This window comes from Salvelinus sp. IW2-2015, linkage group LG32 (genome assembly GCF_002910315.2).
Source record: "Salvelinus sp. IW2-2015 linkage group LG32, ASM291031v2, whole genome shotgun sequence".
Taxonomy (NCBI): Eukaryota; Metazoa; Chordata; class Actinopteri; order Salmoniformes; family Salmonidae; genus Salvelinus; species Salvelinus sp. IW2-2015.
Window position 1 is genome coordinate 31,030,448 of NC_036871.1, and position 14,076 is coordinate 31,044,523.

Genomic DNA, 14,076 nt, shown 5'->3' on the forward strand with positions numbered 1-14,076 from the left:
CCGCCAGCCATGACCAGCCAGTGCCGTCAGCCAGCCACCTTGACCAGCCAGTGCCGTCAGCCAGCCATGACCAGCCAGTGCCGTCAACCAGCCATGACCAGCCAGCAGCCGTCAGGCCAGCCATGACCAGCCAAGCCGTCAGCCAGCCGACCCCCGGAATCCCACCGCCTCCTAGAGTCTGTCAGCCAGGACCTGCCAGAGCCAGCCAGCCAGGAGCTGCCACGATCAGCCAGCCAGGAGCTGCAAGCAGCAGCCAGCAGAGCTGCCAGAGCCAGCCAGCCAGGAGCTGCCAGAGCAGGCAGGCCAGCCAGCCAAGAGTCTGCCAGAGCCGGCCAGCCAGCCAGGAGCTGCCAGAGCCTCCAGCCAGCCAGGATCTGCCAGAGCCTCCAGCCAGCCAGGATCTGCCAGAGCCGCCAGCCACCAGGAGTCGGCCAGATCCGCCAGACCGCCAGGATCTGCCAGAGCGCCAGCCAGCACAGGATCTGCCCAGAGCCGCCAGCCAGCCAGGATCGCCAGCCAGATCGCCAGCAGCCAGGACCAGGATCTGCCCCTCCACCCCCCCTCGGTGCTGCCCCAGGTGCCTGCCTGCCCCTGTCGAGTGGGGTTGATATGGAGGGTGGTGTTTAAGAGCCACGGGGCGATAATAAGAGGCGGACAAAAAACATTTTAAAGTGGGGTCCACGTCCCGCGCCAGAGCCGCCACCGCGGACAACACGCCCCACCCAGACCTCCCTAGAGTTTTAGGTGGTTGCGGCCCGAGTTCGCACCTTAGAGGGGGGGGGTTCTGTCACGTTCCTGACCTGTTTCCCTTGTTTTGTATTTATTAGTATGGTCAGGGCGTGGTTGGGTGGGTTGTCTATGTGTTGTTTTCTATGTTGGGTTTTGTGTGTTCGGCCTGGTATGAGTTCAATCAAGGCAGCTGTCAATCGTTGTCATGATAGAATCATACTTAGGTAGCCGGGGCTTTATTCACGGGTTAGTGTTTTTGTGGGTGTTTGTTCCTTGTTAGTGTTTCGCCACACGGGACTGTAACGGTAGTTTATTTTTTTATTTTGTGTCCATATTGTTTGTGTTATTAAATTACCATGGAAACTAACCACTCTGCATATTTGGCCGATCCTTCTCGCTCTCCTCGTCCGATGAGGAGGACGACATAGACATATCGTTACATTTAAACTCAGTTTTCACAATTCCTGACATTAATCTTTAGTAAAAATTCCCTGTCTTAGGTCAGTTAGGATACCACTTATTTTAAGAAATGTGAAATGTCAGAATAATAGTAGAGAGAATGTTCATTTCAGTTTTATTTCTTTCATCACATTCCAGGGTCAGAAGTTCACATACATCATTAGTTATTTGGTAGCATTGGCCTTTAAATTGTATAACTATTGTTTAACTTGGTGTCAAACATTTCGGGTAGCCTTCCACAAGCTTCCCACAATAAGTTGGGTGAATTTTGGCCCATTCCTCCTGACAGAGCTGGTGTAACTGAGTCAGGTTGAAGGCCTCCTTGCTCGCACACGCCTTTTCAGTTCTGCCCACTAATTTTCTATAGGATAGAGGTCAGGGCTTGTGATGGGCACTCCAATACCTTGAATTTGTTGTCCTTAAGCCATTTGCCCACAACTTTGGAAGTATGCTTGGGTCATTGCCATTTGGAAGATCCCATTTGCGGCCAAGCTTTAATTCCTGACTAATGTCTTGAAGATGTTGCTTCAATATATCCACATATCTCTTCCCATCCCATGATGCCATCTATTTTGTGAAGTGTACCAGTCCCTCCTGCAGCAAAGAACCCCCACAACATGTTGCTGCCACCCCCTTGCTTCACGTGGATTTGGATGGCTGTTCTTCCTCCTGCAAGCTCTCCCCTTTTCCTCCAAACATAATGATGTCATTTAGGCCAAACAGTTCTATTTTGTTGCATCAGACCGAGAGGACATTTCTCCAAAAAGTACAATCTTTGTCCCCATTGCAGTTGCAAACCGTAGTCTGGCTTTTTATGGCGGTTTTGGAGGCAGTGGCTTCTTCCTTGCTGAGCGGCCTTTCAGGTTATGTCGATATAGGACTCGTTTTACTGTGGATATAGATACTTTTGTACCTGTTTCCTCCAGCATCTTCACAAGGTCCTTTGCTGTTGTTCTGAGATTGATTTGCGCTTTTAGCACCAAAGTACGTTCATCTCTAGGAGACAGAACGCGTCTCCTTCCTGAGTGGTATGACGGCTGCGTGGTCCCATGGTGTTTATACTTGCGTACTATTGTTTGTACAGGTGAACGTGGTACCTTCAGGCGTTTGGAAATTGCTCCCAAGGATGAACCAGACTTGTGGAGGTCTACAATTTTTTTTCTAGGTCTTGGCTTATTTCTTTTGATTTTCCCATGATGTCAAGCAAAGAGGCACTGAGAGTGAAGGTTGGCCTTGAAATACATCCACAGGTACACCTCCAATTGACTCAAATTATGTCAATTAGCCTATCAGAAGCTTCTAAAGCCATGACATCATTTTCTGGAATTTACCAAGCTGGTTAAAGGCACAGTCAACTTAGTGTATGTAAACGTCTGACCCACTGGAATTGTGATACAGTGAATTATAAGTGAAATAATCTGTCTGTAAACAATTGTTGGGAAAATGACTTGTGTCATGCACAAAGTAGATGTCCTAACCGACTTGCCAAAACTATAGTTTGTTAACAAGAAATTTGTGGAGTGGTTGAAAAACGAGTTTCAATGACTCCAACCTAAGTATATGTAAACTTCCGACTTAAACTGTATATCGTGTATGTGGACACCCCTTTAAATTGGCTATTTCAGCCACACCTGTTGCTGAAAGGTGTATAAAATCGAGCACACAGCCACACAATTTCCATAGACAAACATTTGCAATAGTATGGCCTTACTGAAGAGCTCAGTGACTTTCAACATGGCACCGTCATAGAATGCCACCTTTCCAACAAGTCAGTTTGTCAAATTTCGGCCCTGTTAGAGCTGCCCCGTTCAACTGTAAGCGCTGGTARTGTGAAGTAGAAACATCTAGGAGCAACAACGTCTCAGCTGCGAAGTGGTAGGCCACACAAGCTRACCGAACGGAACTGCAGAGTACTGAAGTGTGCAGCGCGTAAAAATCGTCTGTCCTCAGATGCATCACTCCCTACTGAGTTCCAAACTGCCTCTGGAAGCAACATCAGCACAATAACTGTTCGGCGGAAGCTTATTGAAATGGTTTACCATGGCCGAGCAGCCGCACACAAGCCTAAGATCACCATGCGCAATGCCAAGCATTGGCTGGAGTTGTGTAAAGCTCACCGCCATTGGACTCTAGAGTAGTGGAAACGCGTTCTCTGGAGTGATGAATCACGCTTCACCATCTGGCAGTCTGACGGATGAATCTGGGTTTGGCGGATGCCGGGAGAACGCTACCTGCCCCAATGCATACAGCCTCTGCAGAAGTCAGAGCATTCATACTTCTTGCTCTCCACGGAGCAGCGCAGAGATATTATGAAGGAAGTTGTCAAGGAAGTGAGTTTGGGTTTATACAGGACCTCTCGCCCCCCACCTACCGTCAACCAATTATGTCAATGCGGAGATTTACGGAGCCCTCCGCATTGTTACAAAATTTGGGAGGCGCACAGCAATGCAGTACTGAGCTCAATTTGTCCTCTGCATGCCTCCGGAGGATCCGCAATTGCGTCACACCCTCCATATGGCGCCTCCGACCACATTTTCAGATCAAGCACAAATGGACTTTTAGGGATGACGGATATAGGATAATGACAGATATGGGCCTGGATCTTCTGTTGTCTCCAAAGACATTCCATTTTGTCTTCAGATGCCCTGAGAGTTTGGAAACTAATTTAGCAGCACAGATGTGGGGAGTTTTCATGAAAGAGATACACACCACAACACACTTCAATAGTTCTCTGATCTCACCTCAGACCTCCTGACACCACTATAGTAGCACTCCTTTTAATAATACAACACACCACCCTCCTCTTCTCAGTGAACACTGTACTACTTCTACTTCTCTCCCTCTACTTAGCTAGAGCCCTCTCTCTCCCAAAGGCATGGAAGCCGCCGGTGCCTCCCCCTCAGGGTCCGACATCAAAGGAGAGGGTTCTTCTCCCCGTCCCAGCCCCACACCACGCTGTTGCTGGATTTTTTTTTGCAGACACTCTTATCCAAAGCGACTTTCAGGAGAAATTAGGGTTAAGTGCATTGCTCAAGGGCACATTGGCAGATGTATCTCACCTAATCAGCAAAGGGATTTGAACCAGCAACCTTTTGGTTACTGGCCCAACGCTCTAGGCTACCTGCCACCCTAAAATACTGCTAACTACAGGCAGTATGCTAATCTTTAGGAGGTGAGACAGCAGTGGATAATCTGTTAGTTCTTTCTGTGGGTTTTTCTTCCCTTCCTTCTATCAATGCATTATTTCTAAACTGCTGAGCCGACAGACAGACAGTGCCTCTCAGAACAGGTGAGCTCCAGACGAGCTCTTTGCGTAAAACACTGCAGTCTGGAATGTGTGTGTGTGTTCTCCCTTGCTGCAAGCTTTCGCTTGAAGGGACACTCCAAATTAAAGCAATAAGCAGCATGAAAATAGGATAGCTCTTACAGGACTAGTTTAGGATTCTGCCTGAGCTGCAGGGGAGAGGATGATGAGCTGGTGTGGGCGCGCATGTGTGTGCGGGGGATGCCCATTAGTAAGTGTATCATGGTTTTAGTAATACGACTGGCTCTTGCTCAGTGAGGTGCACTATAAATAGCTGCTCTTTTGTGTATAGACACATCCCAAAAATGCAGCAGAAGACTCCAAACTGAACAAATCCAAAATCAAATATTCGTTGTCTTCAAACCCCTTGACTTTTTCCAACATTTTTTCCTCATCAATCTACACACAATACCCCATAATGACTAAGCAAAAACAGATTTTTTWAAAACATTTCTGCACGTTTATAAAAAATTAAAAACAAAAATAAGTTATTTATGTAATTATTCAGACCCTTTGCTATGAGACTTGAAATTGAGCTCAGGTGCATCCTGTTTCCATTGTTTCTACAACTTAATTGGAGTCCACCTGTGGTAAATTCAATTGATTGGACATGATTTGGAAAGGCACACACCTGTCTATACAAGGTCCCACAGTTGACAGTGCATGTCAGAGCAAAAACTAAGCCATGTGGTCGAAGGAATTGTCTGTAGAGCTCCGAGACAGGATTGTGTTGAGGCACAGCTCTGGGGAAGGGTACCAAAACATTTCTGCAGCATTGAAGGTCCCCAACAACACAGTGGCCTCCATCATTCTTAAATGGAAGAAGTTTGTAACCACCAAGCCTCTTCCTAGAGCTAGCCGCTCGGCCAAACTGAGCAATCAGGGGAGAAGGGCCTTGGTCAGGGAGGTGACCAAGAACCCGATGGTCACTCTGACAGAGCTCCAGAGTTCCTCTGTGGAGATGGGAGAAGCTTCCAGAAGGACAACCATCTCTGCAGCACTCCACCCATCAGGATTTATGGTAGAGTGGCCAGACGGAAACAACTCCTCAGTAAAAGGCACATGACAGCCCGCTTGGCATTTGCCAAAAGGCACTGAAAGGACTCAGACGATGGGAAACAAGATTCTCTGGTCTGATGAAACCAAGATTGAAATCTTTAGCCTCAATGCCAAGCGTCATGTCTGGAGGAAACCTGGCACCATCCCTACAGTGAAGCATGGTGGTGGCAGCATCATGCTGTGGGGATGTTTTTCGGTGGCAGGGACTGGGAGACTAGTCAGGATCAATGGAAAGATGAACGGAGCAAAGTACAGAGAGATCCTTGATGAAAACCTGCTCAGGACCTCAGACTGGGGTGAAGGTTCACCTTCCAACAGGACAATGACCCTAAGCACACAGCCAAGACAACGCAGGAGTGGAATCGGGACAAGTCTCTGAATGTCCTTGAGTGGCCCAGCCAGAGCCTGTACTTGAACCAGATCTGGAGAGAACTGAAAGTAGCTGTGCAGCGACGCTCCCCATCCAACCTAACAGAGCTTGAGAGAAGAATTGGAGGAACTCCCCAAATACAGGTGTGCCAAGCTTGTAGCGTCATACCCAAGAAGACTCGAGGCTGTAATCGCTGCCACAGATGCTTCAACGAAGTCCTGAGTAAAGGATCTGAATACTTATGTAAATGTGATATTTCAGTTTTATTTTATTTTTTTGCTAAAATTTCTACAAACCTGTTTTTGCATTGTCATTATGGGTATTGTGTGTAGATTGATGAGAAGAAAAAAAATGCTATACATTTTAGAATAAGGCTGTAATGTAACAAAATGTGGGAAAGGTCAAGGGGTCTGTCAAGATACGAGAATGTAACAAAAATAATCGACCCTTATTCCAAACAGAATTTTGTTGCATTATGTAACCGGCTGGATTTGAACCAAGGTCTATTCCACACCACAAGACTGTTAGTCCACTGAGCTAAAGGCTATCTAAAGGCCTAGGAAGCTAACCAAAATCTTTAGGTCTCAGGCAAGGTTACTGATCACATGAGTGTGGTTCCCCGAGCCACCTTCATTACATAGGCATATAGTTTGTTGATTAACGTGGAAACGGTTGGTGGAGCATGTGCAGGTGAACACGGGGAGATGAGATTCACTGGTCATTTGACATCTAGACACTGGGGGTTTTTGGATTAAGCCTTCATTGCATGAGTGAATAAAGGATTAAGAGAAAGGCTCCTCAGTATGTGTCTCATTTCAGTCCTGTGTTATCAGATCATATTCAATTGCTGTTATGGTTATTAGCCTCCACTGTCACCTGTTAACTCAATTAGCTTGACTAACCGGTGCCCCCGTACATTGACTCTGTACCGGTACCCCTGCATATAGCCTCGCTATTGTTATTTTACTGCTGCTCTTTAATTATTTGTTATTTGTATTTCTTATTCTTTTGTAGGTTTTCTTTTTCCTTTTTTAACTGCATTGTTGGTTAAGGGCTTGTAAATAAGCATTTCACTGTAAGGTGTATTCGGCGCATGTGACAAATAAAATTTGATTTGATTTTAAGACACCCTAGGCCCTGTGATGCAGGCAACTGCACACAAGTTTTTTCATTAAGTTTATTCTACTGCTGCTGTCATAAACACGGTGGCGTGTATTCCTGGATGCCAAGAAAAAAACTACAAAAATACCAAATGTATCATTCCTCTCTCTGTGCGTTCCAAATTTCCTTCATTTTGCAAGAGGCTGGATGTATCTCACTGGAGAAAGCATCAGAGCGAAGGAAACAGTGCCGCTCTGTCTCAGTATGTGTAGCGTACCTATCTGATGCTGTCTGGTCAGAAAGAGTATGACATTGTTTCCGCACGTAGCATTGAATGCAGCGAGGATTTGGCTTCCCTTGATAAAAAAAATGAATAAAATAATAGCCAATCAGTGTTGAGCTAAACTGAGTGAGCTCTGCTATGAATGGTCCTGGCGCACCAAAAAAAAGTGTCAAGGGAAGCCAGTTTTGATTTGACTTCAGACCAATCACATCACAGGCCAAATGTCATTATTGAAAAACATTCATTGTTGCATCTAGTTCGGTTGTCCTCAGGGGGCTAGCTAGCTAGCTTTCCTAAATTAACCATGGATGTAGATTTGGACTTGTGGTTTTACTTAATTCTCCATACTGGCCAATGATTATAAAGACGATTCTGATCCAACCATAAAATAATACATTGTGCCCCTGGCCTGAGGGTATGGAAGATCAACATTTTGCAAGATGTAGTATGCTAATGTTAACTATCTTGTCACGTTCGTTTGTAGAGACGGACCAAAACGCAGCGCGATAGGAGTTCCACAAACAAGACAAAACAATAAAACGAACAAACCGTGACTACAGAGGTGCTATGTGCACTAACTCAAAACAATATCCCATAACACACAGGTGGAAAAATGCTACTTAAGTATGATCCCCAATTAGAGACAACGATAGCCAGCTGCCTCTAATTGGGAATCATACCAAAACACCAACATACAAAAAACAAACTAGAACCCCACATAGAAAATATAAACTAGACTAAACCCCTAGTCACGCCCTGACCTACTCTACCATAGAAAATAAAGGCTTTCTATGGTCAGGACGTGACATATCTGGCCTGGCTTATCGTTGCCCATGAAAGGAAGTTAGGCTAGCGAGTAAGTATTTCAGCCAGGTAGCCTAGGGATATGACAACAAAAACTAAAAGCATGTAATGTATGACAGTCATAGACCATTTAGGCAACATCAAAGAGGAGAATGGCATTGGCGTTTCTTTAGAAGTAGGGTGAGTCAACATGTGTGTTCTACTTGCACACACACACAAATCAGTTCCATGGACAGCCACATCATATTTAGCTAATGTTGATTGAACTAAATCGTTTTTGGTATCTTTTAGTTGTCACTGTATTAGACTAAGCATGGGTGATTAGATGATGTTGAAATGTGGAAGTTGGAATGGTGCTGGAATAGTCGAGGCAGCCCCTGTTTTCTTTGCGACTTGCGGTAACTCTCAGTGGTTCCAAATCAATAGTTGTTTAATAGTCCGAAAATGTCGGAAACATTACTTTGCTTGACCATGCTGTAGGTCATATACTGTTTGTTGCATGCAATATGTTTTGTGGACTTGTGCTCCGGTTTTGTAATGAAACAAATGTAAAGGTGTGGTTGAATTTATTCTGCCACTGTGTCTTCTTGTTGTCTCAGCTTTAAGCATATATATCACTGTGTCAAGGCATATGAACTAATAGTTTATAGAGCAAACAACGCAATTATCACAACACATAGGTAGTAATATGGCTTTTTGTCCTGGATTGGCTTCCCCTGTGATTTTACCCACGCACCACTACTGCATAAACAATATTCATATCAGTCTTTCCACATATTCTATTTGAAATGACATTCCTAAATGTCTTAATTGTGTTAGTGTATTAGATCTCATTCATGAACTCCTAAATGAAACATGTAGTTGACCTATGTTATATGAAGTGCATGTGGTTGGGAAAGTGAAATACTTTCAGTGAGCATTTCAGGAGCGCGTGAACATGGAAACATTCATTGAGAGAGGCCTGGGAAGTGCAGAGCTGGAGAGAATGGCGGTCCTCTACTGCTATTGGTCCAGCCCCCCATACTGACTTTGTAAATCCATATTGTATATCAATGTGTATGATGTTGGTATGATTAGTACAGCATATCACAGAATATAATCACAGTACAGTAGTAGCTATGTCTTATGGGCCAGCACATCTAACACAACCCTCACACAAATGAGAAAGGTAAGACAAAATCACCAAACTTACACAAACCATATAGAATGAGGAATTATCTGGATTTATATCTGAAGGTGCAGCTAGTTTTACCTTGAAACTTGAATGCCTCGATGTGAACCCAGAGACAGAGGTCCTCGTTATCGCAGTCGCAGCTCCAGGAATTCCCGCTGAGGCCGACCGAGCGCAGGATGGGCAGCGCGATGAGAGAACTGATGTTGAGCACCGTCAGGTTGTTCCGGCTCACGTCCAGCACCTGCAGCGCCGAGTTCTTTGCGAAAGCGTCCGGGTGAATATCCGACAGGCCGGGGTTGTCCGTCATTCTCAGCATCACGAGGCTAGAGAGCGGTCCGAACGTCCTGTCCTCTATCCGCGTTAAGGTGTTGAAGGACAAGTCCAGGTAAGCAAGCTTCCCCAGGTTCCCGAATGTGGACATAGAAATCTCCGTCAGGGAATTGTTGCTACAGTCCAAGTACACCAAGTCCGACAGGTAGTTGAGCTGCAACGGCGGCAGCTCCACGATGCGATTGTTGGAGATGATGAGCTGCCGCGTGGCCAGCGGCAGGTCAGTGGGGAAGGCGGTGAGGTGCTGCCCGGCGCACTGGACCACCAGCTGGTCATCGCATATGCACCGTGCCGGGCATCCCGCTGTCAGAGCTGGGGATGGGGCCACCCCCATGACTAGGATCAGCAGAATGATGAGCCGCAAGGATTGCGCGCTGGGCTGCGGAGCAAGACGCATGACACTAGTGAGGACTTCATCAATTACGTTTGGACAAACTACGCCACATTATTCATTGATAGCCTATGTCCTCTGCCAGTTAGGGCCTATCAGTTAGCCTAACGTAAATGCTATTAACTATTTAGAATTATTAAATTATAGTTACCTGATAATGAGGTTTGACGTTGGTCACTTGTCCTTGCAAGTTTGTGTAGTTCATTCCGAGAGTCGCCTCACGTTTTGGTTCCCGTGCGTATCCATTATAGTGGAACTGATGGACTCCAGACGCCCAAGCGCCCTCTCAGTTCCAATTCTCTGTAATTGGATTTGGTCGATTAGAGTGTTTCTTCTACTATCAATCATTTTTGTGTAACAACTGCCATTTGAACGTAATATGCAGGAGAGTTCGTTCGCGCGTCGTAGCCTAGTGTTATAATAGTATTTGGTCTCCTGCAAGTGTGGTGGTCTGACTGCCCTCTCTGAAACTGAGCCGCGAATGAGAATGTGGGCGGTATGGTGATCTCTCACTGCTCACGCGTTGGATCGAGTGTGTGAGGAGAGAGAGGACGGAGCTAAAGAAAGCCTATAGTGTCACAAAGGGTATAGCCAATTGTGACACTATAATGGCCCAACAGAACACTATCTCAATGTATTTATTTATCAATGAAATTAAATTACCTAGTGCCTGTCATATGTGTCTATTTTAGTGTGTGTGTGTCTAGTGTCATATTCCAGTCTAGCCAGATGCAGGGTCATAAACTTAGAGTGCCAGTCTGCTTGGGCATGGAGCCACATGCCACTATTTCAATATTATTGTTATATAACCTACAACATTGACATGGCAAGAGCCAGTTCACACAACTTTTCTCCCACATGCGCACTTACACATGGATTTCCCATTGCATCTCTCTCTCACTGTATTCATGTGTAGGTGTTGAAGTGCTGATTCAGATTCAGCAGCATGGTGGGAGGACAGATGTGATACTGGAGAGGGATTATAATAATAATTAATTCAACATCTATAGCGCTTTTCATTACAAAAATAATCTCTAAGCATTTGACAGAAAAATGCCTGTCAACAACCGAAAGAGAGACAGACGCGTGCCAGTCAGAAGAGATAATAACGTCAGGGACAGTGCATGAAATCAAGCCTTCATCCACAGTTATGTCCCTGCTTCACAAAAGAACAAAGAAGCATAACCAATCTGAGAGCATTTATTCACACTTTTCATAATGGGATATAGTCATGATCCTTTCTCTGAGACCAAAGTCTCAAAGCTTCTGCCATTCAGAAAGTGTACTTACGGCTGCTGTTTACTAAAGATATAGTGCCATCTAGTGATGTAGTATTGTTAAAATATTGCAAAACAGGATTCTCTTCCCTATGACCGGCACTTGGAATGTACATTGAATGTTGGGCCTATCAATTGTTTACATTTGATATTGAGAATAATTAGTATGACATAATGTGCCAGACTGAAACAAAAACCAAATGGATGAAAACAAATGTAACTGGGGAAAAATCACACCAGTGAAATTAACACTTATCTTAACACAAATTAATTAACAGAAGTTAATACTGAAATGGTCCTATGACTAAACCCCCTCTAATCCATGGCCACACTTTATAGACTGGTGAAATGACCTTCTGTAGACAAGAGCCAGCAGAATCACTCTATGAATGGGACTCCATGAGTGATATACAAGGGCAGTAAAACTGGTTACAGATAGAAAGTAATCAATCAAAAACTGTAGTGAACATAAGGGAACTTCCCTCACGCATGACATTGTCACAATGACTAGGCTGAACAGAGAACCAGAGCTCAAGGGGTTTCTGAGTCAGATATGGCCCTGTTTGAACTCACATAGGAAAATGAAGAGGTTGCACTCAAATAAACATACTTTAAATAGGCTTGTGAAACACTAACTGTAAATAAAGTTATTATATTCATTTCACTCTATTTTATTATATTACTCAATGTCATGCTAAAACTCAGAATTATTGGTAGTAGTCCTACGATCTGATACAGCCCAAATGAACTCTACCCCACTAGGGGGAGGCACCACGCCTCTTCTGTGTGTTTTATATAGGACTGACTCCTTTACGAGTAGACGACACAGGATTACTGACTGACAGCAGACGGACCACTTTCAATTGCGAACATTATTCAGATCGTCATTAACAGGTAAATAACACTTATTTTACAAACGGTATTCAACGTTACGTATTGTTGCTGGATAGCTTATAATGTTGCACTCCTAGTTCTCCATTGGCTTCACGTTGGCCGTGTTCGAGAGGATCAACCACGCAATGTATTGATTGACTGATCTACAAATACTCATGAGTAGTTATTTATGATGCAAGGTGATTTGTAGATCAGTCAGTCGGCATTCGACTGCAATCGTTTTGATGTTCTCAATCACGGCTTTTGTTTTGGGAGCTTTTAGCGTAGGGGTGTCAAACTCATTCCATGGAGGACCTAGTCGTGTCTGCCGATTTTGTTTTTTTCTTTTCGATTAAGACCTAGACAACCAGGTGAGGAGAGTTCCTTACTATTCAGTGACCTTAATTCGTAAATCAGTTACAAAGGACGAGTGAAAGCCCGCAGACACTTGGTCCTCTGGAGTGCATAGATGGTTATTTTTGTGTCACATTTTGAGAACTTTGCTGAGGGAAAGGGTTTTTGCAGTTTAGTATCCTAACAGTAAGTATGCTACAATAGACAGAATAAGCACATTCCATATTAGCATAGAAGCCTATTTTCCAAGACAATGGAGTATATTCTGGTTTCAACGGCTTGGCATTGATCTAATGTAATTTATTAATTTAGGGCCTACTAACTAATCCGTTTACTTATTGGACTTTCAACCAGTGTCTTATCTACAGTGAATGTGAAAGTGGGATTGACCAACTCACCTGTAGGCTATGTGTTTTTCTCTTGCAGCAGGAGATCAGTGCCAGAATGGTTGTGCTGTCTAAAGAATATGGGTATGTGGTTCTCACTGGTGTTGCCAGCATGGTCATGGTCGCCCACCTCGCTGTGAAAGTTGGCAAAGCTCGCAAGAAGTACAAGATCAATGTGAGTTGCCCGGGACCTGCCCCACTGTGTCAGCCAATGAATCATCTAAAGCTTAAACTAGGCTATAAAAACTCAGGATGGTTCCCCTGATTTTCTCTTCTCTGTTGGACAGTACCCTCAGATGTACAGCAATGATCCAGACTCTGGAAATATCTTCAACTGCATCCAGCGAGCCCATCAGAACACGTATGTACTATGTAGTATGAACATTTAGTATGTACTTCACAGAGGCAGCAGAGGAAACAACCAGATGTTTGTTATAAAAACCAAAAATGTCTTGTAATATTAGGTCAAACTTATTATTTTTTTCTTTATAGCCTGGAGAGCTACCCTGCTTTCCTCTTCAGTCTGGCCATTGGTGGTCTGCATAGTCCTGTGAGTTCCACCATTTATTAATTTACTATATATGTTAGATTTGCGTACCATGCATCCCAGACTTTACAGCTAGTTAGTCAGAGTACCCCATAAAGACACTCATCTGGATTCCCTTTTATTAACACATTAAGACTCTCAAAAGAGTCTTTTGTTTAACAGGGAGCCATTTGTGTTACAGCGCCTAGTCAGTGGACTTGGAATGACATGGGTTATAAGCAGGGAGATCTATGCATACGGATACTCCACTGGAGGTAAGACAATTGATAAATATGCTTATAATACAATAATTTATTAAAACAATATAGCAGCCTTTACTCAAGGGTTTTGTTCTATGTATTCCTTTCAGATCCTAAAAAAAGGATGCCAGGGTTATCCGGGAACATTGCTCTGCTGGGCATGATTCTGACCGTAGCCAACTTTGGCAGAACCCTGTTAGGCTGTGGTGACTGGGTGAGGCCTGGGATGAGACCAGGATGAGGTTCTCAGCTCCCTTTCCCGCTGCCATTCCTGCTACCATTCTTCAGTGAGAGGCACTGCAACCGCACCTGACCACAGTCTATTAGTAATTGTAGGATGTCCTTTGTGTATGATATGTACAGACAGAGTTCAGTAAACATTTGGAAGGAGATGAC

General features: G+C 44.4%; 2 protein-coding genes across 4 annotated transcripts in view; one reads left to right on the forward strand and one right to left on the reverse strand.

The window, feature by feature from the left end:
* The window catches only part of LOC111956671 (leucine-rich repeat-containing protein 52-like), a 17,916-nt gene extending 7,439 nt beyond the window's left edge, over nucleotides 1-10,477 (reverse strand). The window contains exons 1-2 of the mRNA XM_023977205.2: nucleotides 10,156-10,477; nucleotides 9,362-9,992 (exon numbers count right to left, since the gene is read on the reverse strand). Coding sequence (XP_023832973.1) covers nucleotides 9,362-9,992; nucleotides 10,156-10,209 — 685 coding nt within the window. The 5' untranslated portion in view covers nucleotides 10,210-10,477. The remainder of the gene's footprint in view (nucleotides 1-9,361; nucleotides 9,993-10,155) is intronic.
* A 1,589-nt stretch (nucleotides 10,478-12,066) lies between these two features.
* Nucleotides 12,067-14,076, forward strand: LOC111956690 (glutathione S-transferase 3, mitochondrial). 3 transcript variants are annotated; one of them, XM_023977228.2, is made up of 6 exons: nucleotides 12,067-12,175; nucleotides 12,935-13,069; nucleotides 13,182-13,255; nucleotides 13,387-13,444; nucleotides 13,623-13,695; nucleotides 13,791-14,076. In XM_023977228.2, the coding sequence occupies exons 2-6, from the start codon at nucleotides 12,953-12,955 to the stop codon at nucleotides 13,919-13,921; spliced, it is 453 nt and encodes a 150-aa protein (XP_023832996.1). In that variant the 5' UTR covers nucleotides 12,067-12,175; nucleotides 12,935-12,952; the 3' UTR covers nucleotides 13,922-14,076. The 3 variants fall into 3 exon arrangements, with proteins under 3 accessions (XP_023832996.1, XP_023832997.1, XP_023832998.1); XM_023977229.2 differs by lacking the exon at nucleotides 12,067-12,175 and adding an exon at nucleotides 12,397-12,525; XM_023977230.2 differs by lacking the exon at nucleotides 12,067-12,175 and adding an exon at nucleotides 12,606-12,694.

Coding starts and splice junctions, on each gene's coding strand:
- LOC111956690 (XM_023977228.2), top strand. CDS start 12,953: ATGGTTGTGCTGTCTAAAGAATATGGGTATGTGGTTCTCACTGGTGTT. Junction 13,070..13,181: donor GCAAGAAGTACAAGATCAAT/GTGAGTTGCCCG, acceptor TCTGTTGGACAG/TACCCTCAGATGTACAGCAA. Junction 13,256..13,386: donor CAGCGAGCCCATCAGAACAC/GTATGTACTATG, acceptor TTTTCTTTATAG/CCTGGAGAGCTACCCTGCTT.